Source organism: Trichechus manatus, unplaced genomic scaffold (genome assembly GCF_000243295.1).
Source record: "Trichechus manatus latirostris isolate Lorelei unplaced genomic scaffold, TriManLat1.0 scaffold00065, whole genome shotgun sequence".
NCBI lineage: Eukaryota > Metazoa > Chordata > Mammalia > Sirenia > Trichechidae > Trichechus > Trichechus manatus.
This window is the reverse complement of record NW_004444001.1, coordinates 381,905-407,594: the sequence shown is the minus strand read 5'-3', so window position 1 is coordinate 407,594 and position 25,690 is coordinate 381,905. Positions and strand designations below refer to the sequence as shown.

At 38.6% G+C, this 25,690-nt stretch overlaps 1 protein-coding gene across 1 annotated transcript in view; it reads left to right on the top strand.

Moving 5' to 3' along the window:
• The window catches only part of SRPK1 (SRSF protein kinase 1), an 84,868-nt gene extending 65,908 nt beyond the window's left edge, over positions 1 to 18,960 (top strand). The window contains 4 exon segments of the mRNA XM_023734131.1: positions 4,412 to 4,519; positions 11,098 to 11,167; positions 14,625 to 14,717; positions 16,469 to 18,960. Coding sequence (XP_023589899.1) covers positions 4,412 to 4,519; positions 11,098 to 11,167; positions 14,625 to 14,717; positions 16,469 to 16,653 — 456 coding nt within the window. The 3' untranslated portion in view covers positions 16,654 to 18,960.
• Positions 18,961 to 25,690: the final 6,730 nt, after the last annotated feature.

Here is a 25,690-nt window from a genome sequence, read left to right as displayed (position 1 = left end):
TATGCACAACAGAACAAAACACTGCTGGGGCCTGTAATCCTCATAATCATTATCCTTGAGCCCATGGTTGCAGCCACTGTTTCAATCCCTATGTTCAGTTTAGTGCCTATATTGGTACGGTATACTCCCTATTTTCAAAATTAGCATCTAACTTTACAAACTGTAACCTCCTTTTAATTCACTTAATATATTTCGGACGCTTTGTCAACCAAAAATTTACATAATATTAAATTGGTGACAATTTAGGCTGTAACCTTTATACAGTTAAGTTTTTGACAACTCTGTGCATTAATACTCTTGTTTTTTACTGTGTGTAGTTATGATTGGGGGTATTTTTAATGGACATCTTTTTAAAATCCATAGCACAATGGTTTGCACATAAATGATACTACTCAAGGAGCCACGTGCTTTGTCGACAGGAATGTTAAACACAGTTGAGGCAAAAACTGAACTGTTGAAAGTCCACTTTAGTGTAGGTTTCATGTTTATTATTTCAAATTTCCTAATCCTTATGACATCCTATACCGAATGGTTCATACACCAAAAGGCTCTCACTTCCAGTATTGGTTCTAAAATACTGTGATGCACTTTTAGAAAAAATAAAGTTAGAGCTTGGCACTGACTTGTTGAGAATGTGGAACAGCTTTCCAAGTAATTAAAATTACTTCACCACCTGGTCCAAACCACCATATACTTTTACCTGAATGACTGCCATAGCCTCCTCACTCTCTCCCTTCTGCAGCTTTTGCCCTCTACAGACTATCGACAGAACAATGACTCTGTTAAATGTAAGTCAAGACAGATGTTCTCAAAACCTTGCAGTGGGTTCTCTCAGAATGAAAGTCAAAGTCCTTACCATGGCCCACATACCACCAAGCAAAGAACACTTGCTGTTTCCTCTGCCTGGAATCGTCTTCCCTGAGATATGTGTATGACTCACTCCCTCATTTTCTCCGGGTTCCTATTCACATGTCATCTTACCAGGGAGGTCTTCCCTTTACCACCTAACATAGTAAGCCACCACTCTCCAGACACATACACCTTCATCATTTTTGTTCATGTATTTTCTCTCCCCCACCCTCATTTTTTTTTTCTTCACAGCACTTAACCACAATCTGATACTCTACATTTGTTTGCTTAATAGCCATCTCCCTACAATATAGGTTTCATTACCACAGGAATTTTCTTGTTCACTGCTGTATACGTACATACAGTACTTAGAACACGGCCTGGTACATAGTAGGTGCTCAAAAAATATTTAAGTAAATACATTTTAGAGAAATATATATTGACTCTTTACTAAATAGCACACTGTACAAACATCAAATGCTTGTCGGTTTTCTGCCCACACCATGTTTTATGCTTCTGTGCCTTTGTGCCTTCCTCCATGCCTTCTTACACATTTGGAACAATTTTCTTTATTCTGAAGAAATCTTCCCTGTCGCTACTATTACACAAGAATTAATCACTCTCTTCAACTCTTAGATGTATGTCTTTTTCTAACATGTCTGTGTCCACTAAAAAGACTTTACCTCCTTTTCATCCATTCACTTATTCAGCAGACATTGGCACATAGTCTGACCTGAGCACTGGGACACGGTGGTGAACAAGACGTACATGCCCTACCTGTTGATCCCGGTCAGAGCACATGTCTTGTTTGTATCTCCAGCACAGCAGCATTAACGTTCAGTAATAGCATGTTATGTGATTTTCATATAGCTTGAATTTTTTTTTTATATCATACCTTTTCTTTTGCTTTTTTAAATGGAATGTTTATTTTAACCAGTTGTGCATGTGCATAGTTTAGAGACAGTTACATAGATTTTGATTGAAAAATCTGTCCCCTTTGCCAGTTTTTCATTCCCCATAACAGTGTACCTTCGTATCGCTAATAGATAACATGGTTATATTGTCCTTAATTTTTTTTTCTTCCAATTTTGGATGTTATTTCTTTCTCCTGGCAAATAGGACTTATCTGTCACCACTTCATCCATACCCATACCTTTCCAGTTTTAATATAATTTGTGGTTAGAGAATCATTTCAGATTTATATTATTAGAGCTCTTTAATGCAGTCCTCAGCTGAACTGAGCATATACTGTATTATGATTCCTTTTCCCTTTCCACATAACATCATGTTTCATTTGCTTAATTTTCACTGTATTGTTTATCATTTAATTCAACCCCATACCTTGACTCAGTGGTAAAAATGTCACTTCAGTATATACAGATACATTGGGTAATCTTTCAACTTTACCTTTTTGAAGAATTCTATCCTGAAACTTGGAGTCTTCTGATCTGTATTCATCTGATTGGGTTGCTCCTATAGGCTTGCTGCATTACTGCCGTTTGGGATTTCCTTCACCATCTTCCTGGAGATTATTGTTTCCTCTCTCTTTATATCTCCTGTTTCCTACTTCTCCTATCTTCTTCTTTCTTGGTTTTCTGTATAGTTTTTGTAGAGTATGTACAGCCTGCAGTAGCTTCCTAAGAAAGGATGTATGTAATGAGATTTTTAGGGAAACCTTATATATCTGGTAATGTCTTTATTCTGCTTTCATACTCATTGGTTGCATGTAGAATTCTACGTTTAAAATCATTTTTCTTCAGATTGTTATACAGAATGTTTAAGTCACTGCTCCATTGTCTTCTAGTTTCCAGTCTTGTTGCTGCTAAAGACCAATGCTATTATGATTCTTGATGCTTGATCCTTTGTATGAAACCTTTTCCCCCTTTTGGAAGTCTGTAGGATCATCATCGCCCCCAGCATTTATCATTTCTCAGTGATTTTTCTCACTAGGTCTGTTTTCATCCATTATGCTAGGGACTCAGTGTGGACTTCCAGTTTTGAAACTCTGATTCTTTGGTTTTGACTCTACTTTTTTTTACTCTCTACTCCTTGGTCTCTGTCCTTTATTTCTGAAATCTAGTTATTCATATGTTAGACCCTCATATACAGGTTCTCTAGTTTTCTTTCCTATTTTCTGGCCACCAGCCAGAAGATTATTAGAATAATGTTCTTAGATGTCATATCAGTCTCCTTATAGCACACTTTCCTATTCAGTAGTAATACGCAGTGGTTCTCTATTGTCTGCAGAATGAAACCTAAACTCTTTAACCTAAAGTAAAGTATTTGGCTTACTTTAGCAAACTTCTTTCTGTGCCTTTATTTGTCATGGTCCCACTCCTGGAATACTTTTTGCTCTTTCGATCAATACTGGTTTTCTCTCTGAAGCTTTGTCCTCAATTTTCCCTCGCCACAAGTATCTTACCTTTTTTTAAAATTTCAACAGAATTAGATGATAGTTTTTCATACTTTTCTGTACATGTTTTAATATTATTTAAATTTTGTTTTCTGTGTATGATTCATTATAAACTTTTTTTATTATTCATTTACTTTCTATTATACAAAAGTAGAGATAATAGAATACTGAACTCCCATACTGTTACACTAGTATCACCTAACTTCAACAGTTTTCAACTCATTACCAGTCTAATTTCATCTGTCTCCATTATGCCACCCACCCAGTTTATTTTGAAACATATCCCAGGCATCTTAACATTTCCATTCATAAATACAGCTCTCTAAAAACAACCTTGACACTATTATCACAACTAAAAAAGTTAACAGTTGCCTAATATCAAATATTTAGTCAGTTTCCCCAACTATCTTAGAAACATTCTTTTAATTGTTTGAAGCTAGATTCAAATAAAATCCCTGAATGTAAAATTGTACTGTGTCTCTTGAATTGCTTTTACTATAGAGATTTCCCCTTTGTCTTTTTTTCCCCCTCCATAAAATGTATTTGTTGTAGAAACTCTGATTGTTTTTCTTATCATATCTCCAAGGTGCCTAACATGTTCCCTTTTCTCCTAATAGTTACTATAAATTGGTGTGGATGAAGGAGCTTGGTTAGTTTCAGGCTTGATATTTTTTAAGGGGCTGAGGGGAACAAGAGAGAATGAAGATGAGGATTTTTATAGGTGGTGGTGATTATAAGTTTCATGTAACTTGAAGACTATGTCTTTTATTTCCTCATAATGAGCACATAGCAAGGAAAGGTGTAAATTAAACCCAAATTGGTGTCATTTGTTTGTTGACATGCGACTTGTTAATTTTAGACAAATAAGCAGCTTAATTTTTGTTTGGGGAAATAGTTTTTCATTTCTTAAAAAACTATCGCCATTCCCTAAATCTGTGTATCTATATTAAATTTAGACTCATCTGTTTGCAAAAATAATTTGCAGTAGATTGTATAAAGCAAAGTGCTGTTTAGAAGTAATTGCATCAAAATGATACATAAGGTTAGCTAAATGGAAACTTTTATTTGGGGGAACATTAAGCTGCCATGACTTGTTACATTTTAGAATAAATAAATTTAAAAATTCTGTTTCCTTCTCCATTTATGCAGCACAAACATTTTACTGAAGATATTCAAACGAGGCAGTATCGCTCCTTGGAAGTTCTGATAGGATCTGGCTATAATACTCCTGCTGACATTTGGAGCACTGCATGCATGGTAATGTTTTTTTGCCCTTGGTCTTCCCTTGTTATGTGCATGGTGGTTACATACCTTGCCCAGTTTGCTAATTTTGGTAGACCAGCAAATTAACAAGCAGAAAAGGAATTTGGTGACTTATCATTGGCACTAAAAATCCAGTGTCTGAAGAGGACTGGCTCCAAACACCTGTCATAAATACCTGGTGTGCCATGTGGTTCCTACCAAGTTCCTGTTGTGTGAAGGAACTAAATGTTTCTTAAAATAAATTGTTGGTGAAGAAAGTTGAAAAGCTCTAAGATGTTGGGTTTGATTAGGTTATGAGTACCCTTGCCCTTTCAGCACTGATCTATTTTTGGACCACGGAAATCCCTGGAAACTTACTTTCTGTGCAGTTCAGCAGCTCCTCAGGCATCTTTGCATCTCATAAGATGTGAAGCCCAGTCACCAACAGATTTATAAATTTTGCTTTGTCCTTGGCAAGCAACTACTTGAGTGGTCAGATTTAGTTGATAATAATTTCCCACAAATAGCTTCACGTTGGAACATGTTACATTGTTTCCTAAAATGATGTATACCCTTCAAGATCTTGTATCACAATTTATAATTGTGTGTTTGCTTACCTTTCTCTCTTTTAGTAGATTATAAGCTCTTTGTGGGCAGGAATCATGTCTATTATGTATAGCTAAGTATCTGGTTCAGTGCCTGGCACATTTTAAGTGAGTGCTTAATACGTACTTGTGGACCACCAAATGATGAACTAAACTGGAAACATATTAAACTCTTATTGCAATTAACATTTAGTATTCACAGTCAGCTGTATTACAGAGTTGGCACATATGTGCCTGCCACCCGTCTGAGAATCTGTTTTACTACTGAGCTGGGGAAAACTTGAGACAGACTGGCAGCTCCAATTAAAATAGGTCTGAAGTAGAGTGAGGTTTGGTATGTGTACAAGATAAAAGAATATTGAAATAAAATATCAAGTTTATTCTTGCTACACTTTAAAGCTTTGTATTTTGAGGAATTTGATTTGAGTTGATTTGTTAGAGGAAATCATAAGTGATAGCGATGCTATCAGCTGTAAAATATAGCTAGTTTATAGATAAAATCTGATTTATTAAGATGTAGAGTGATTCTTAGTAGTGGATTAGTTGTTTGCTGTGAGAAAATGAGTATCTTAGTCTTTTTTTCTTTTCTTTTTTACCTTATTTCACGTTCCTGTTTTGTTTGAGGGCAGTGGTCCTGCCTAACATGGTATTTCCAATGTCAGGCTTAAGAAGTAAGGTAAAAAGAAAAAAGGGGAATTATCCTTGCTCCCAGCCTTGCTCATCTTTAGGAATTTTCTTGACCAAGGGATGAAAAACACTTACCTGACGTGAGACAATATCATAAAAACTTGAGCCCATTTTCTCCAAACAAGTTTCTTTCATTTTGCTGATAGACACAGAAAATGTTGCTTTAATTTGGCCATACTCAGAAAGTAAAAATAAATCCTGGAATATCACAGGTGCCAAGAGAGGTAGGTGGATCACCGTGCATCCAGTGCAATTAATTGATGGAAAGATTGGGACCCTTTCTGAGAGGTAAAGAGACAATAAGTTGAGAGATTACCTACCACATTAGAGATTGAGGCTACAAAGTCAGAAGGACAGTTATAAAGAGGGAAAGGGGAAAATATTTGTGAAGGAATAACTGCATTACAATTTTCCAAACGTGTAGGACCATAGCTGGCAGTATGAGGCTGTCTTTCCCCCTGGCCTTTGAATATCCCCTCCTTCACCCCATGGGGGAAGTATATTTACAGTCCTCAGTTATCTTCCTTTTTTGGCAGTATCCTCCCTTGAGGTATTGGCTTCTGAGACCTGTTCTTTATTCTTTTATCTTTCACTCTTGAGTTCAGAGCAGGATTTGTACACTGGCATTTGTGGGAGGCTCTGTGAATGTGGCTACACATATTTAAGAAATTGGATAAATCGCATATCCTTGTCCACTCCAGAAGTTGGTCCAAGGCTAATCAAGAGCATATTTAGGGAAAATACTGGAAAGTATAATTAATTCTTAGGCATTTTTACCAAGGAAATGGATCCTTGGAAAATAGGATCAAGAAGGGAAATAGAATCCATAACTGTTTTCTCTGTCCAGAACTCTTAAGGCTGCTAAAATGCCCTGAATCTGAAATCAAAATCTGAAGTGCTATAATTTGTCATGCTGTAGAGTTTTTTATCCACTGTCACCAGTCCCCACTGTGGTTTGGGGAAGAACCATCAGATCTGAGGTACATGAAAGAACAGACAAATGTCTGCACTGGTTATAATTTCTAGCATTGTGTGCAATGGCTATTTGGATTCTGCAGACTGTCACTTTTATTCAGCAACAGTAAGCCACTGGAGATCAAGGTAGAATACTATTTTAATGAATAATATTTTTAATTCTCTTCGGCACATTTCCTTATCCTATACATTGATGCTCACAGATTTGCTTTTGTTTTCAGTTTTATTGTTGCTGCTACAGCTTTTTGTTGGATAGAAAAGGCAACCATGAACGAAGTATAATCTTGCTCTTTCACAATCAGTTTCTGTAATAAAATGGCTGGAATCCATGTATGTAGAGTAGATTCCTACAGTTAGTATGTACAGATAATATCTGAATTTCCAGACACTGCTTTCAGTGAAGGTAAAGGAGAACTGGGCATTTTGCATGCTTATAAACAGGGAGGGAACCAGAGAGGAATTGAGAGTAAATGTTTGCTTCCCAAGGATGATAAACCTGTAGCTGGCTGACTTCATGACCTCCAGTGTAATCCCACTGGATAGCACACCATTGAGACGAGGGCTTGGAACTAACACCAGCCTGGGTGCCGTAGATTGGTGGGGCAAAGCAGTCTCTATTTTTGATCATGCGTAGCTTCCACATGTCGGCTCACACAGCTGTGTGTTGGAATATTTATTTTATAAACGTTTCAATTACCAATGTAAAAGATTGAATGAATAAAGCTTTAACTTGAAGTCTCTGTCAGTACCTCCTCCTTATTGTTTCGTTTTTGTTTGTACCAATTGGTAACAGGAATTTAAATAGATAGGCTCCTCCTCTTGACTGAAAAAGGGCTTGGTTCTTGGCTTTCTTCTCTTTTTCTAGGGAGTCTCATCGAGTCCCATTGTATGTCCAGCCTCAGCTTCCCTCCAATCTTCTGCCTTGTATGTCCAGTTGTCTACTTGACAAGTCCATTTGGATATCTGCTAAACATCTCACATGTAACATTTTCAAAATAGAATGCTTTCCACATATACTTTCCCCTCTTTCTTGTTTTTGAAAATGACACCACCACTCCATCACCCAAACCAAAACCTCAGGAGTCCTTCTTTTTTCTTGATTTTTCTTTTCCCTTCTCACTCTCTATATCTAGTCCATCAGCAAGTTCTCTTGTGTTCCACCTTTAGAACATATCCAGCACCAGCCACTTCTCACCTTTTCCATTAACCCACTCTGGTCCACACATCATCATTTCTCACATAGACCACTACATCGTTCTCCCAATTTATTTCTCTGCTTCTCATCTTTTCTCTTCTTTGTCCTTCCTCACCCAGCAGCCAGAGTGGTCTTTCTTAAATATTAGTCAAATTATGTTACTCCCCTATTTTAAACTCTAATCGCTTTCCATTCCACTGAAAATAAAATGCAGCTTTTTTCCTTAGCCATGCCAATTTCATTCTCACCTTGGGACCTGTTTTCTTCTTTGCCTTGTGCAGGTCTCAGCTCGGATACAAGCTCTTCCCAGATGCCTTCCTGACAACCCTATTTAAAATAAGCCCCACCCTATCACTTGATTATTTATTTTTATTGTACTTTAAATGGTTTACAGAACAAACTAGCTTCTCATTAAGCAGTACATATATTGTTTTATAACATTGGTTAACGACCCCATGACATGTCACTGCTCTCCCTTCTCGACCTCAGATTCCCTATTACCAGCTTTCCTGTCCCCTTCTGCCTTCTAGTCTTTGCCCCTGGGCTGGTGTGCCCCTTTAGCCTCATTTTGTCCTATGGGTCTGTCTAATCTTTGGCTAAAAGGTGAGCCTCTGGAGTGACTTCATTACTGGGCTAAAAGGATGTCTGGGGGCCATACTCTCAGGGTTTTTCCAGTCTCTGTCGGCCAGTAAGTCTGGTCTTTTTTGAGTTAGAATTTTGTTCTGCATTTTTCTCCAGCTCTGTCTGGGACCGTCTATTGTGATCCCTGTCAGAGCAGTCAGTGGTGGTAGCTGGGCACCATCTAGTCGTACTGGACTCAGTCTGGTGGAGGCCGTAGTAGTTGTGGTCTGTTAGTCCTTTGGACTAATCTTTCCCCTGCGTCTTTAGTTTTCTTCATTTTCCCTTGCTTCTGAAGTGGTGAGATCAGTGGAGTATCTTAGTCACTTTATTTTTCTCTGTGTAACTTTATCACTACCCAAATATGTGTGTATTTGGGTTTTGATAAGTTACATGAAGAAGAACAAATATTTTTATATTATAAAATAGCAGTTTTTTTCTGCATGAGACAGGACTTTTTGTCTATGGTTTTTAAATAGGGAGAGCGATGTGTTCAGTGGACAGATGGCATTTTGGAAATATTCCTCAGCAATTTTCATGGTTGTATACCTCTGATTAAGAACCAGTTTATTTGCCTCAACTGTTAAGATCACTTACAACTGTGTAAGATAAGATCAACGAAACTAACGCTGCAAGTGAGTGGTAGAATATATTTAGTACCAAAAAAAACCTCATTCCTTTTCAACAGTTCCCCAGTCATCCCTTTTGTTCTGTGGGATGTTTACATATGGTGCTACTGGCCTTTTCATCTGCCTTCTGTCTATTGTAACCATCTTTCAGCCTCCATACTCTCCTCCTGGAGCAGTTTGCTGACTGTTAAGACATCTGTCATTTGCTTCATTTTCCTGTGGTTGGTTATTTGCAGGGTAATAAGCACTAGGTGTTTAATGATGTCATTTCTTCATATCCAACAACAGTAAGTAGACTTTTAAACAAAATTTGAACAAAACTTAGCGTTCCTGGTTTGAAATGATGGTAAAAAGCATCCTCAAGTTAGTGTCTTCATGATTTGAACAATGAAATATCTTTAATAACAGAATTGAGGCAGAACAGCCACCTGATTTACCTAGTAAGACTAAAGTGCTCTTCAGATGTTTAGAAAGAGGTCTCGTCATTGTAATTAAAAAATAAATTTCCTGTTTTTTCTTCTCTTAAACAAACTTTCTTCTTCCATCCTCCAGCCCTACTCTGGAATTTTGCTTTCCTCTACTAGAGATTGTTGAAGACCGGAAATTCAAGTCATCTTTTCATCCCTTGTCTCTAAAACAGCACGTCCAGAACTTCAGTCCTTCCTAATGTTGTCAGGCCTGAGGTCAAAATCAGGGCCCTTAGGTTAGTACATTGAGCACATCTGCAGTTCCAGGTCTCTGCAGGAAAGGAAGCATCATGACTGTCCCTGACATGTCATTTCCACCAGACAAGAGAGCAAATGGCCAGCCCATTAACACAGATGGCAGACGTGTTATCTTAGAGAAACAGCTCTAACCAGAAAGTCCTTGTTTTCTGTTTGATAATCGTGGACGGCACTTTGACCACACATCCATGTTGCCTATGAATGGTGGGCTGGCTTTCAAGCTGTGTTGGTATTCCTTTCTGCCACCCAGCTTTCATAAGTTATTTCTGGATCTTCAGTATATTTAAATTGTCACTATTTCATGCCATCTTTTGAAGCCGTTTTTCTCTAAGGCAACAGTGTTGAGAAAGTTGACAAAGGATGATACAACTTTGGATTATTAAAAAGAATTACTGTCTCTGCTTTTAACACTGTCTTTCCATACTGCTTGCACTTATTTCAAAGGAAATCACTTCTTAAGACCCTCTTGAATACTGATTGTTCGTTTGTAAGAGGTTTTCTTGTTGTAAGAGACGTATGCTTTTCTTTTCCTGGTTAGTGAATGCAGATCTGCTGATCAAATAGAATAGGAGTGGCTCCTGACTCTGTTTGTACTTAGGTCTTCTGGTTTTCTGCAGGGCTAGGAAATGAGAAGTCTCCATCTGAGACAGTGGGGAAGTGCTTTCCACAGCAAAGGTTAAGAATGTACTGTTTGCCAAACACTAAAAAGTTCTAGGTAGAAAGATATCTGAAGGTTTTAGTTTTAGGTACAGAATTTTGATTTCTAGCCATGTAGAATTACAACTTGATTCTATTTGATTAATCAAAATCTGCTCTTCCATGAATAGTTTAGTAAAGTAGAATCACCTTAATATCCAGATGTGTCCCTTTCTGACCCAAGAAGGTGAACTCAGAGGGCTTAGTTGCTGATTTTTTCTGTGGGGGGTGGGGGGTGGGAAATGGAATAACTCACATGTTGGTGTTAATTAAGTGTTTGCTGTTTTCTCATTCCATTTTACTAAGATATAGGTGTGGGGAAAACTCTTTGGGAACAAATTTAGACATTTGAAAAAAGATCATTTGCAGGTTTTTTGAAGAAAAAATTAATGAATCAAATAACAATAAGCTTTCTAGCCTTCTTTTCTTTGATGCTTTCATATACTATTCTTCCTTTTCTTAGGCCTTTGAACTGGCTACAGGTGACTATTTGTTTGAACCTCATTCAGGGGAAGAGTACACTCGAGACGAAGGTGAGTCCCTGACAGAGGACGTATGTGTGTTATAGTTATACGCTTCCCAGATGTGGCTAGCATCGTTTGTTAGTGCTGAACAGCTTTAGTCTTTTCAGAGCACTGAGTACATGTACATCCCAGAAAAGGCAGAAATATAAAAGGTATTTTATATTTGATATGCTAGATATTTTATGAGATATTAAAAGACAAAAGGCCAAAATTGGTTAAACTAAAACTTCTGTTTGCCAGATAATTTTCTTCTTCAACATCTAGTTGTCTTCCTTTCTGTAAATATCAGCAATTCATTCTTTTCCCAGCTTGAGTTTTGCTTCTGTCTTTAATTAGAAGTCACTAATTTTAATACACAGAGACGATATCCTATTTATCTTTATAAGTTCTATAACATTCAACATTCTTTTTTCCTTTTTTAAAATTAAAGTCATAGTTTTTTTCAAGTGATAACAAAAATTTAGAATTCTAGTGTAAAACAGGACACAGCTGATTTCTATTTTGTGATTGCCAATGGGAAAGCCCAAGCTGTCAGTTGATCCATCTGAGAAACTGTGGAAACAGCTGCTGTATCTGTTTGATTTTTCTGTGATGGTGTCATTCAGGTAACTAGATACTGAGTTAATAATTTGAATGAAAAAATGATTAAAGAAATATTTTACATTCTTTACTATACAGTTTCGGCAGCTTTTATTTTGTTTGCAAGATTAATGAGAATTATTTTGAGAGAGCATTTGCAGTGTACCCTCCCAATGTGGAAAATACTTACTTTCTGTGCTTTCCTCAGTTCTCTGGGGCATCAGGTTTTATGTTCTGTGGAACCAAGAACGTTCTCTATTTCCTGAACTCTGTGGTTCCCTGGGATATTAATAGGCAATGTTAGTAGCACCTGCTAATATTCCTTAACAAATACAATTTGGAAAATGCTGCTCTAATTGTCATAGCTAAATGCCTATTTTGACAGGTACATTTTAGACATATTTGCATACACCAGCCCCTTGTAAGAAGATTACTATAATTACCACCCATGTACACACTTGATTTTCCATGTTCTCTGTTTGCCGTTTTTCCAAGTTACAAATTTGGGGCTATAGGATTACAGAGTTTTAGAAATATCCCACTGTATCTGTGTTTGGGAAGGAGATTAATTTTCTTCTTTTTGCTCTTCTAGACCCCCTATAGATATTAGTGTGTTGTACTAAACACACATAGTGACTAGAATTACACTAGGCGGTAGGACCTTATGCTGACTGAAAATTGAAATGTATAGGAAATGTCCCAGATGAGGGAACAAGGGAGAATTATTACCCTAGATATTTAGGTCCTGTTTTCTCCAGTACCAGTCAGTATTAATAGTCTTTATATCAAACCTAAAACTCCGTATACTCTTCTACTGTATTTTGTCCTCTAAGAACGGGAAAAGCAAACCTTATGCCTTGGCTAGAGCATACAGAGTTTGTTACCAGTCACAGAAGGACTGGGGCCTAAGTAGCATGGTCTCTGTTTTTGACTCCCCACAGCCATGACTCTTGGAGTCATACTTGTTAATTTTGCCTATTAAGTACCGTCCTGTGATTAATTGGTAAGCCAGAGACAGGTTGCTGGAATTAAATGTAAAACAACAGTTCCAAGGGCAAACTAATTCTGCAGAACAGGAAAAAATATTGAAAGAACCAATACTTCACTTGGAAGTTTGTAGTAAGAGAAACTTATTAATTGGTATTCTCATTTTGGTTGTTGTTAATGGTAATTCAAACAAAGACATTTATTGGCAGTTCCTGCCTAAAACAGGCAGAAATTTCTTGGCAGCCAGGTGCTTGTTACCAAACCATAAATTGAGTCAAAGCTGCCCAAAGATTAGAGTGAATTTCATAAATATAAAGCCATCTTAAAGTGACACCACTGGGCCCTTTACATGAGAAAGGAGTGTATGATCTGAGACCTTTACAAATCCCCTGGTAGGTGAATGTCTCTACCATGTCATTCCCCTATAAAGCACAAAATTGGAAGTTTTTTTACAGTAATGTCTTTTGACTCTTAAGGATTCTGTAACTAGGGGATTACTGTCGTTTATAAAGCTCTTTCCCAGCTAGGAGCCATCACTTTTTAAAACCTCTTTATATTGTTAGTTTCTGTCTCCTGCAGTGTGAAGAGGGCAGGAGAGCCGCCTGGAGGTGTGGGAGCTGGCTGGTCCCAGGCTTCCCTCCTGGCTAACAGACTGCATGCCACCCTGGCGGCACGCACAGTCCATACTCGTGCTGTGACAGTTACAACTCACTGAGTGACTTAGACTTTCAGTGACTGACAGACAAGCAGCTATACTTTAAGATGTTTGTGTTAGTTATTACTAAAAATGTCATTTTTTTAAAAAAGCTCTGAGCTAGACATGATAGATGTGGGTTTTCATTTGAGTTCTAGCTCTTGTTAGCCCTGTAGCTTCAAGTAAACCAAGAAAAACTCCGATTGCTGTCAGGTCGATCCCGAATCATAGCAACACTATAGGACAGAGTTTCCAAGACTAATTTTTTACGGAAGCAGACTGCTGCATCTTTCTCCTGCAACTTCAAGTAGGCCACTTATTTATTCTCTCTGAGGCTCCATTTTCTCATCTTTAAATTGGGGCATTACTCTTTGGCCTGTTTTACTGGATGATTGTGAAAACTCAATAATAATATGCGAGCGCTTTAACTGTCACGAACATTCTTATATAAGGAATATTATTACTACTTGAAGCCCAGAGCAGTATTATAAATAACAGTTCTAGAATGCCTAAAATATATTGGCAGAGTTCTTACCTTACCTAAAGCACCTACCTGAACTGGATATACAGACAAAGTGCAAATAAAGCTGTAGACAAGCCTTCAAATTCCAGACTGGGATTTTCCAGCAACTGTCAGGCGATCAGCCACCTGAAATAACTCTTGGCCTTCCCAGTCGCCCCCTCGAGTATCCTTGGTTTTATTTGTAGTTACTTTTAAACTGCTAGTCCTTGACAAAGCTATTCATAGTAAAAACCTCTTTTACAGCTTGTCCTTGATCCTGTTCTTCTTACCCTTCTATTTTAGACCACATTGCGCATATTATAGAGCTGATAGGCAGAATTCCAAGACGCTTTGCCCTCAGTGGGAAATATTCACAGGACTTCTTCAATCGCAGAGGTAGTATTGTTAACATTAGTTTTCATCTAGGCCCCAGGGATACAACTTCAGGAAGCAGAGCATTCACACCAAGATTATATTTAGTTATCAATCAGATCCCACTCGAATGGGCACCTGATTTTCATGGTTTTCTGGATTCTCCATCAGATGGATAGAATCCTCCTCTTCCCATTTAGGGCAGAAAGTAAGCCTGAGACGCTTTACAAAGAGGTGTGCATGCTACTCTTTCTGCCAATGTCTAGAGCTGCAATTGTTACTCCTGTTATGTATGTCTTTTTTTCCCCTCTTAAAATGTTTGAAACATACAGATCACATTGCATTGATCATAGAACTTCTGGGGAAGGTGCCTCGCAAGCTCATTGTGGCAGGAAAATATTCCAAGGAATTTTTCACCAAAAAAGGTAAAGTGAATGTGTTTGTTCCTTGACTTTAAGAGGGCACGGTGTTTTAAAATGGACAGGTAAGTACAGTTGGGTACATGTTTCTAGCACCTAGAGGAAGCTGGTCCTACCATGGATGCTGCTCTGTGACACACCAGAGAGCTGGAATAGCGTGGTCAGTAGCAAACTGGAGCCAGGCTAACTGGGTTCAAATCCCAGCTGCTCCCTTAGCTGTGTAACCTTTGACACCACCTCTCTGTGTCTCAGTTTGCTTGTCTCTAAATGGGGATAATAATAGTGTGTACCTCCTATTAAATTAGTTACTATGTGTGTAGTGCTTGGCATGCAGTTGACTGATGATTACACCTACTACAGCACTTCTGAGAACCAAAAAAAACCAAACCCATTGCTGTCGAGTCAATTCCAACTCATAGCGACCCTATAGGATAGTGGAAACATTTTTGCTGGTATTTGGTTTAGAACTGCCTCTACCAAAGGTCAAATGAGTTTAAACTTCTTAAGGGGAAGGGACTACGTCTCACTTATCTTTGTATCCCAGGTGATGCCTAACTGTCACTTAAATACATTAGTCGTACAAATGAACTTCATTGCTTTCAGCTTGATAAGTTCATGTTAATCTCTCTTTTTTTTTCTGAATTTTATTTATTTTTTTTGTTGAGAATAAACACAGCAAAACATACACCAGCAGTTTCTACATGTACAATTTAATGACATTGATTACATTCTTCAAGTTGTACAACCATTCTCCCCCTCCTTTCCTGAGTTGTTCCTCCCTCATTAACATGAGCTCAGTGCCCCCTAAGATTTCTATCTTATCTTTTGAGTTGCTGTTGTCATGTTACCTCTTATTAATGAAGGAAACAGAAACAAAGATAAAACTCTCACCTCAAATGTTTTACTTGATCATATATGTTGATACATCTAAGTATGTATTTCTTGTAATTCTAAATAAAACTTAGAATCTGAAATGTGAAGAACTAATCACAGAAGAGACTTCAAATAAGTGTCATATCTGAAAAAACTCGAAAGCAGTATTTGCCTTAATAAGCCAGAGTGTGATGCTGCTGTATCTGAAAGCTGCATAGGGTTGGTTCTTCTAGTTTTGTTGCTTTTAACATGTTTAACATAGTGTTAGCTTTTTATTTTTAAATGACTGCCTCATTTGGAAGTAACATTTATTAGACTATTGAGCATAAAAAAGAGTACAAGTAAATTATTCTTGGTGTGTGGTGGTAGAGTGCCCCTAAACACCGTAGGAGACCATGTTGAGCATATAAGCATTTAGTATTCATTGTAGAGAATACCTAATTCCTGATAAAAAACCAAACCCGTTGCTGTTGAGTCGATTCTGACTCATAATAACCCTGTAAGACAGTAGAACTGCCCCACTGGGTTTCCGAGTAGCAGCTGGTGGATTCGAACTGCCCACCTTTTGGTTAGCAGCCATAGATTGCCATAGCTCTTAACCACTGTCTAGTTCCCGGTAGGCTTGTTCAGTTTGACTGGGAAAAAAATCCTAGATTGGAGGAGAAAACAAAAACGTTCTTAAATTTTTAGGCCTTCATGAAAAAACAGAGATACTTTTTTTCGAGGAATACATTAGAGAAGAGGTGCTTTGTGAATGGAGGATTAGATTCTGATTGTAAAATTTGATTCTTTATAGATAGCCTGGATTAGTTCCTGGATTTCCACAAGAGGATCTTGTCACTTGTCAATGTTGGTCAGTTGCTTTTGTACTGTCTTCACCACAGGTGACCTGAAACACATCACGAAGCTGAAACCCTGGGGCCTTTTTGAGGTTCTAGTGGAGAAGTATGAGTGGTCTCAGGAAGAGGCAGCTGGCTTCACGGATTTCTTACTGCCCATGTTGGAGCTGATCCCGGAGAAGAGAGCCACCGCTGCTGAGTGTCTCCGGCACCCCTGGCTCAACTCCTAGGCCCAGGCCCAGCACTGCAGCAGAGATCACACGATGACCCTCCTCCTTTCCCCTCCAAGCATTTCCCACTTCCCTTTTCAAGGTGAAGCTCTTCAAGGGTTTCTAGATTTTTCTTTTCTTTTTTTTTTGGTAATCCAACATGTTCATTTGGGTTTGCTTACTTGACCCTGTGGAGATCCCACGGCCATTGGGCATCCTAGGTGAATTTGGCCTTAGTTGGGCTCTGCCAAAGACTAATAGACTGAAAATGTGAAACAGCCTCTTGCTCTGTACCCTTGCCTTTCCATTGGGACATCCTTTAAATTATAAGCATCCTTTTTAAAAAGAGCTATGAAGAAGTATGAGCCCATCCTTTTATTCACTGACTCTAAGAGTCAAATTTTCTAGCACATATCCAATTGCCAGCATAAGGATGAGGGGGGAACGGGTGTTAATTCTGTGTACAGCAGAGACATTAAACTTGCTGTGTCCAGGCTGCATCATCTTCCTGGATTGTTTCTGTTGTTCTCTATGTTCACATTTTTTCGTGCGACTTTTAACCTATCTTCTTAAATGGGCTGAATAAATGCCGAGTTTGGGTCGCATTTTATCACTGTTCAAAGCACTGTCAGATTTCTTTCATCCTTTAATAATCCTAATGTCCTTGAATCCTCAGTCTGATTAATGATGGAAACAGAACGGAACCACTGAGTAGCAGTTTTTTCAGACCATAGGTGTTCTGCAAGCAGTGCTTTCCTATATGTCTTCTTTTGCCCTGAGAGCAGAGTTAATTTGATTGGCTTTCTGTTTTTTGCTTTTTTAATCCCTGGCTGGCACTTTACTCATTGCACTTGAGTTTATTGCCCCTTAACTAAAGAATTCAGGATGACTCTAGAAAGGAGATGTGGGTTTCAGAGCTTCCCTATCTACGAAGAAAGTGTCCCAGAGCTCTTGACTCTTTTCCAGACAGTCCCCAGTTTATTTATGGCTTTTTCTTTACCTTGCCCAAGATTTTGGCCTTGAAGCAGCCTTTTTCTGTGGCTTTCTTTGCCCTTCTCATTTTTTCAGAGGCTTGGGGTCTTAGATGGAACCCCAGGATAAAAGAACCAAGGGGAGGGGTGGGATGGGACTTCTTTTTGGGGGTAGGGGGGTTGGTTGGTTTTTAAAATTAGCCATTCTCTGCTGCTATTTCCTTGTATAATGTAAGTTTTTATTCTCAATTTTGGACATGATTGAGATGTACTTGAGGCCTTTTTTTTTTTTTTAAATGAGAAAAAGCTTTGTGAATTTTATTTTAGGAGGGTCCTCTCCCAGACTTTTGCTAGACATTACATATTCCTTGAGTCATATTGAAAAGCAAAAGTGGGGCAGGATTGGGGTCACAGCCACTTGTTCAGCATGGACCAAGTGGGCCTTTCGGATTACAGCATCTCCAGAAGTGGCTACGGGACTCTTAATTTACAGAAAGCCAAGGAGGTGCTACTTGGGGCTCTAATAGCAAAGCTCCCGATGAGACTGTTGGGTAGTCAATTTTCTATATGAGAGATTGGAATCTAGTTTTTGTCATTTATCCACCAACAATGGCAAAGGAAAAAGTGGTGTAATTATGCAATCCATTTAACTCCTAAACATATTACCCTGAGTAACTATGGCCAGCCATTCATCTGATCCTTGATTGGGTACTCGTGAAATCAGACGTGTTCCTGTAGAAAGAATTTTAAATCAGGCTATCTATGCACCTCTCAAAAGTAAAGAGAATAGATTGTATCAAACAACGGCAGGGAAATACTTCAGCAATTCTAATCTACCTTGGGTTTTCAGCTGTATCTACGTCTAAAGCAATAGCAGACAAGGACTGAATTCTCTTCTGTACTGTAATGTAAAATCATAATTGTGGAATTACAGGAGTTCTGGTGACAATATTAAGGTCAAATTACCAAGACAAAAACCAGAAGGCCCCATTTTAATAAACAAGACAAGAAAGGAAATTTTAATGAGAGAGAACCTATAGCTTCACTTTGGAAATGTTTCTCTACCACATAAGGGCTTTTTCCCTATCACTTAAGGAGCCAGATGAATTTAGAAGACGTGGAAAGAGGCAGCTGTAGAACTTGATCTTCCAAGTATCCTGTGTACCTTTATTGAGCTTAATCATCGTAACGTCAAATTGCCATGATCTCACTAAAGGTTGCCACGATCTCACTAAAGGATTTCTATTTTCTGTCAGTTAAAATACATCCCTGAGAGTACATTTTTATTCTTTCTACTGGGTGCATTGTCTGTTTTCTTTGTAAATGCAGTACAATAAACAAATTATTTAATAACCTACATGTTTCCAGAAACTTTCTTTTCATTTGTTGCCAAGTTGGTCTGACCCAAGACTCAAGAGTGGGAGGAAAGGATTAGTTGAATAAACTTTTTTAATTTAAATATGCAGTGACACTTTACAACTTGAGCATATGCCATTTTGTGGTGCTTGTAGTTTTGCTTCTAGCTTTAAATTGGGGGCGGGGTGGGGATATCAAAACACATTTTGGAAAATTGAGGAAATTATTATTCTCTACAACCTTTTCCCATTACATCTGTAGAGGTATTTTTTTTTTTTGGGTTTTTTTTCCCTCAGATTACAAAACTCAGTATGTGCAAAATGCAGAAGACTTGGGAACAAACTGTTGCTAAGGCAGTGGCATGATAAATATATATTGTACACAGGTTTTCATACATTCGTCTGATTCACTCCTTAGGGTAAATTCTTAGAAATGCAATTGCTGGACCAAAGCAGAGTAAGCACATTTTTAAGTCTTTTAATAAATGTTGCTTATCTGGAGAACAGTTGGACTGTGTACCAATAGTGTTTGAATCAATCTGTTGTAATCTCGTTTTTTCCTAATAGCCAGTTTGATTGCAAAAAAAAAAAAAAGTAAAGCCACTTAAAAAGAGCTGATAAGCAGTTACTGTCTTGTTTTAGTTTGCACATCACATTATTAGTGAAGTCACAAACTTGTTTTATAGGTTTTCTAAAGTTTTTATTGGACTCTAGTTTTTATCTTTTATACATAACAAAAAAATTGCCATTTTAACCATCTTTAAGTATACAACTGAATGACATTAATTACATTTACTATGTCGTGCAACTGTCACCACTATTCATTGCCAACAGTTTTACATCACCCCAAACAGAAACTCAGTACCCCTCAAGCAATAACCATTCCCTCCTCTGCCCCACACCCAGTCCTGGTAACGTCTGATAAACTTTTGTCTCTATGCATTAGTCTATTCTAGGTATTTCATAGAAGTGAGATCATACAATATTTGTCCTTTTGTGTCTGACTTAACTACACTCAGCATAATGTTTTCAAGGTTCATTTATGTCAGCATGTATCAGTGTTTCTCTTTATGGCTGAATAATAGTCCGTTGTATGTGTGTGCTACATTTTGTTTCATCTGTTGGACACGGGTTGTCCACTTTTTGGCTATTGTGAATAATGCAGTGGATATTGGTGTATAAGTATGTTTGAACCTCTGCTTTCGGTTCTTTTGGGTCTATACCTATGAATGGAATTGCTGGATCATGTGGTAATTCTGTGTTTAACTTTTTGAAGATAGCTAGTCTTTCCACAGCAGCTGCATCATTTTACAATCCTACCAGCAATGGATGAGGGTTCCAGTATCTCCACATCCTCGCCAGCACATGCAATTTTCTGTTTTTCTGATAATAACCATCCTAGTGGGTGTGTGTTTCATGGGTGTTATTGGTCGTGTGTATTTTTTGGTCATTTGCCTAAAAATACCAGCTTTTGGCATCCGTTTTTGATGATTTTTGTCATTTTTAATTAATATACGTTCCCAGTTTTTAATTTGCCTTCCAATTTTATTTGTAGAATTTATTCATAGAAAGTCTTGTTAATTTTACTTGTGCAATACTTAAGACATATATAGCATGTTTATAGTGTTAACCAAAAAAAAAAAAAAAAACGGAATTCCTAGAACTAGTGTTCACCAGACTGACAAACTAGCAGTCTCACTAAGCCTTATATTAAATACAGACCTAGAACTATGGGTTTTGGAAAACCCTAGTGCTGTTCTAGGCAAGCAAGGATATCGCTCCCTATCTCAAAAGAACCAACGCACTGGCTTTGCTGTTACAACCCCACCTTTAACTCTTCATTTGCTGTTCCCTGAGTGAATGTCCACAGGGAAACCCTTTAGCTGCTCCAGAGCAGGTCCAGTTGTGAATGGACTTTATTACTGCCTATTTATTTTTGAGCCTGTAGAGTTCAGCCTTATGAGGAAAATGCTTTGCTTTATCACAGAAAATTGGTGATTTACTGATAATAGAAGCTGAACTTCTGTTTGCTCCAAAAATAAGACCTTGTGACCCCAGAAAAGTGTAAATAGTCCTTTGTGTTTTGCCCACCCGTTTGGTGCCTTTGGAGTTGGGCATTGGTAACTTAAAGCTCTCAGTCTTCAAAATGTGGGTTTTTTTTTTCCCTGATGCTGATGAGGACCGTTTTTTAAAGTTGGGAGTTAAAAAAACTACATGCGTGATAATGCATTTATCTTTAAATTCTTGTGTAAATGTTAATCCACTCCAAATCCTTGTGCTAGCAGAGAAATATCCTAATTTCAGAGCTAGAAAATCTGAGATCAAGGAAGTTGTTTAGAAGTTTCAAGCAAGTAATTAAGCAAGTTTACCTTCTTACCTAGTTCTGTTTATACACTACCACTCCTGGTAAAGGGACCAAAAACCAAACCCATTGCCATCGAGTCAGTGCCAACTCAGGATGATGACTCCATGTGTTACAAAATACAACTGCTCCATAGGGTTTTCTTGGCCATAATCTTTACGGAAGCAGATTAGTCCTTTTCTTTTGTGACACCTACTGGGAGGGTTTGAACTGCCAACCTTTTAGGAGCTGATCACAAACCACTTGGGCCACCCAGGGATCTTTGTAACCGGAAGAGGGTTTCTAAAACATAGATGTTCAATTTTATAGCCTCTCAAGTTCACTTTTTATCTTTCCTCCCTTTTGTCCTTAATTCAGATCTAGTTTTTGCCCGTCTTAATATAACAAGCCTTGTCCTCCAAAGGCAGAACTGGGCGTTGTTACAGAAATGTATCAGCTGCCTGCAATCTGAGCTACATTCTTAGAAGTTGTGCCATTAAGACAGCATTGTTTGGTTATTTTTGGGTTTACTAGATAAAGAGGAGAATGTGGTTGATGTTGGAAATAAGTTTAGTGGACCCAGCAGTCCCTGGCTAGTGTACACGGTTAAGCACTAGACAACTAGCTGAAAAGTTGGCAGTTCAAACCCACCTAGGGGCACCTAGAAAGACAAGCCTAGCAATCTGCTTCGAAAAGGTCAACCTTGAAAACTATGAAGCAGTTCTACTCTGCACACATGGAGTCAACATGAGTCGGAATCAACGGCAACAACTATACAGAGTAATTTCAAATCCTCTTTGAGGTTAGGATACCAAAGTGCGATGAGTTTTGGGGCCTTTCTGCTTTCATCTTTAGCAACTTAATTTACTACAAAACACACATATATCCATGAGCATGTAAGGCTACTAAAATCTAACCTTTGTCCCAGTAAAGCACTCTGATAATTGCTCATTTCAGCAGAAAATTAATTTAACTATGAATAAATTGGACTGCTTTAATGACCCCCACTCCATGGTATTCAAGCACTTGGGTGATTCCCTCCCCTTGACTATGGGCTGGACCTAGTGATCTTCTAATAAATAGAATAGGGCATAAGTGATAGGATGGTACATCTGAGACTGGGTTACAAAGGGGTTGTGGCTTCCATTTGTGCACCCTCTCTTGCTCTGAGGAAGCAAGCTGCTTGTGAGTAGCCCTATGGAAAGGCCTACATGGCAAAGAACTGGAGAAAGCCAGAAGCTGTCTAGGAACTGAAGCCCTCAGTCCAACCTATGAGGAACTAAAACCTGCGAACAACCACTATGCTTGGAAGCAGATCCTCCCCCAGTTAAGCCTTCGGATGAGACTTCAGCCCCTGCCAATTCCTTGATTGCAGCCTTGTGAAAAACTTTGAGGCAGAGGCACTTAGCTAAGCCTTGCAGGGATTCCTAATTCACAGAAGCAAATGGTTGTCTTTTTAAACCACAGAGTCCTGGGGTAATTTGTTAGGCAGCAATAAGTAACACTGGGTTGTAAGACAATGAAAGCACTTAAGATGTCCTTCCTCTATCAACTATCACCTTTGGGGGCCGTTATCGTTGATGAAGTTTGGGCACCACAACCTTCCCTATACGGCAGCCTAAGGCAGAGGCAAGCAAGGACTGAGGAAGAAATAGGGCAACGTGGTAAGAGGAGTGCTGATTTTTATTTTTATTCTACATACTTTCAAACTTGAGATTAAAGGTGCCTTTAAGAAGAGTTTCTTTAAAAGTAAAGCCACTTGAAAAGAGCTGATAAGCAGTTACTAGTATCTAAACCAAAATAATTACTGCTAATGGAAAGACTGAATTAGTTTCCTTGAAGGTAAAGCAAAAGGTAAAAGCACAGGGTCATCTGACTCAAAACAGATTTGCAGGTTCTGCCCCAGTGCTGGGCAGTGGTAAACATCGATTCCTGCTTTGGTGAAATGCGCTCTTTCCTGTGCACTCTGGCAGATGCACTGTAAGCCCCCCAGTAGCTTCTGTGGACCAGTGTAGTTAAACCATTTCAGTGAGAAACATCTTAAGGGTAGAGAAGCTTTTAGAAATATTTCTTGTACCTCTTTAAATAGTAAAATTAAGAGGAGAAATAATTGAACAAATACAGAAAAGTCACTATAGAACTTGCCAAATTCTATTGTTCAGGTTTGCTGAAAGCAGGTGCCTGGCTATGAATTAAATTATTTTATCACACAAAATATGAATGTGATCATTCTTACAAACCAGCTGCTGTGGAACAAGTGACGAGATCAAATCCCACCACCACCAGTCTATTAATTGGGGCAACGGTAGAGTACTCTTCTAAGCCAACTGAGTAGAAAGGAAACAGCATGCTGATAGGTTAGAGAAATGTGCCCTATAGCCCCGGGAATAAGAAGAAAACTATTCCTGTGACATTAATTGCTGCTTGATAAGCGACGACAAGATTCGTTACAGTTTTTATTCAGCATTTATCCACCCTCCACCTGTATGAGCAGCACCCAGGTATAACTGTAAATGGACCCAGAAAAAGCACATGTTCTCAGGATCATTCACTGCAGTACCACAACAGTACCACTTTCCTTAATAATAGCTGCCACTTATTGAGGTCCTGTATTTATTGAGATCCCTGTTTCTATGTCTCATCCCCCTGGCAGGGGCAGCCTTAAGGACCTATCCTTGTCTTGGCATTTGCTACAATGAAGTATTACCTAAATTGAGTTCCCTGTGGAGGCTGGCAGAAGAAGATGCCCCATTTAGTGTGCCAAATCCAAAGTTTTTTACAAGAAATATCTAGTAACCGAATTTATTTGGATGTCGATAACAAATTTCTGAAGCTGGTAGCCAGTTCTGGTTGGGTCTATGAGAGCACTAGGAGGAAATGTGATTTTGGGCGCCAAGGGAGTAGAAATCAACTTAGTTTCGAGTGTTTTAGATCCTATGTTCACTCAGTCTTTTTAAGACTTCCTCATAGATACTAAAGGATTCAGGTTCTCATGGCCTATCCACTCCCTACCCGCTTCTGAACAGCAATAAGAAAAAATGTTAGAAGGGAGAACAAGACTCCCTAAACCTCGACCTGCAATGATCCAGCGTGCTTACAGCCACCTCTGCAACAGCCCATTTAAAACTGTTTCTAAATGGGGGAGTATCCATGTGTATCTTCAAAGGAGTATCGTTAGTTATTAGGCTATCAGAGACAGAGCTGGAAGACCCCTAGAGATGGACTCATTCAGCTTTTTCAATCTACAGAGGAGAGAGCCTGAGAGGGTAAAGTGATTTAGGGTGTTAGGGGCTAGGGAGAGAACTTGGGTCCCCAGTCAGGCGAGCACCCCCACACCACTCAGCCTCTCTGAGTATCTTTGATGTGGTCACTGCAATTCTGCTTCACCTGAAAGAGTTGTCTGTATCTAAGTAGGAGGTCTTGTCTCAGGAGACTCAGGTTCTAATCCTACAGTGAAAGGCTTCAAAGCTTCAGGCCTATGGGAGCCAGGTCAGGGAAGCTTGGTAGGAACTGGTTTCTATCACTGAAGAATTAGATTCCCTGATTTTCCATTATCTGGGAAATAGATGACCTGTAGTATAAGAAAAACAAAACAAAAGATTGGAAGATTATAGAATTTGACATTTTAAAAAGCCAACATAAAAAATCACTTTCCTGTGTATGCTCACATTTTGACTTCAGTTCTACCAAGACATGCAAACTTCCTCCTTGCTGTATAGGATAGTATTTAATGTCCCTCACATGAAAACTCAAATGTCTTTTAAAACGTAGTGCCGCAAAGGGGGGAAGGAGGGGCAGAACAGACGTGTAGTTACCCTTTCATTCAGCAGTTCAACAGATGCAAAAAGCTATTATCTATGATAGCAACTATATGTCTAATAACCAAGGTCTGGTTTAGTAATTCAGGGTACACCAGTGCTGTGGAGTTTGTAGCTTTTTTAATGAACATTGTAAGAACATGAGAGAATGTTTATACTCAAATATTTTGCTACTCAAAGATTGTTCCAGCAACCTATCACCAGGGAGCTGGTTAGAAATGCTGCATCTGTACCCTCTCCAGCCACCCGCTCTCAGCTCCCCCCCTCAACTGAATCAGAATCTGCAGTTTAACGAGATCCCCAGATATGCACTTTAAAGTTTGAGAAGCATGCTGTAATAAGTGTATGTGGTCGGGGGACAGTGCTAATTTATAAATTATCCAAAACGTATATCCACGTGATCAAAAATTGGTAGGTATTTTGCAAAAAGAAGACTTTAAATGGAGATAATCCCTCCTACCCATGTGAAGGAAACCCTGGTTGCATAGTGGTTAAGTGCTACGGCTGCTGCCCGAAAGGTTGACAGTTAGAATCCACTAGGTGCTCCTTGGAAACTCTGTGGGGCAGTTCTGC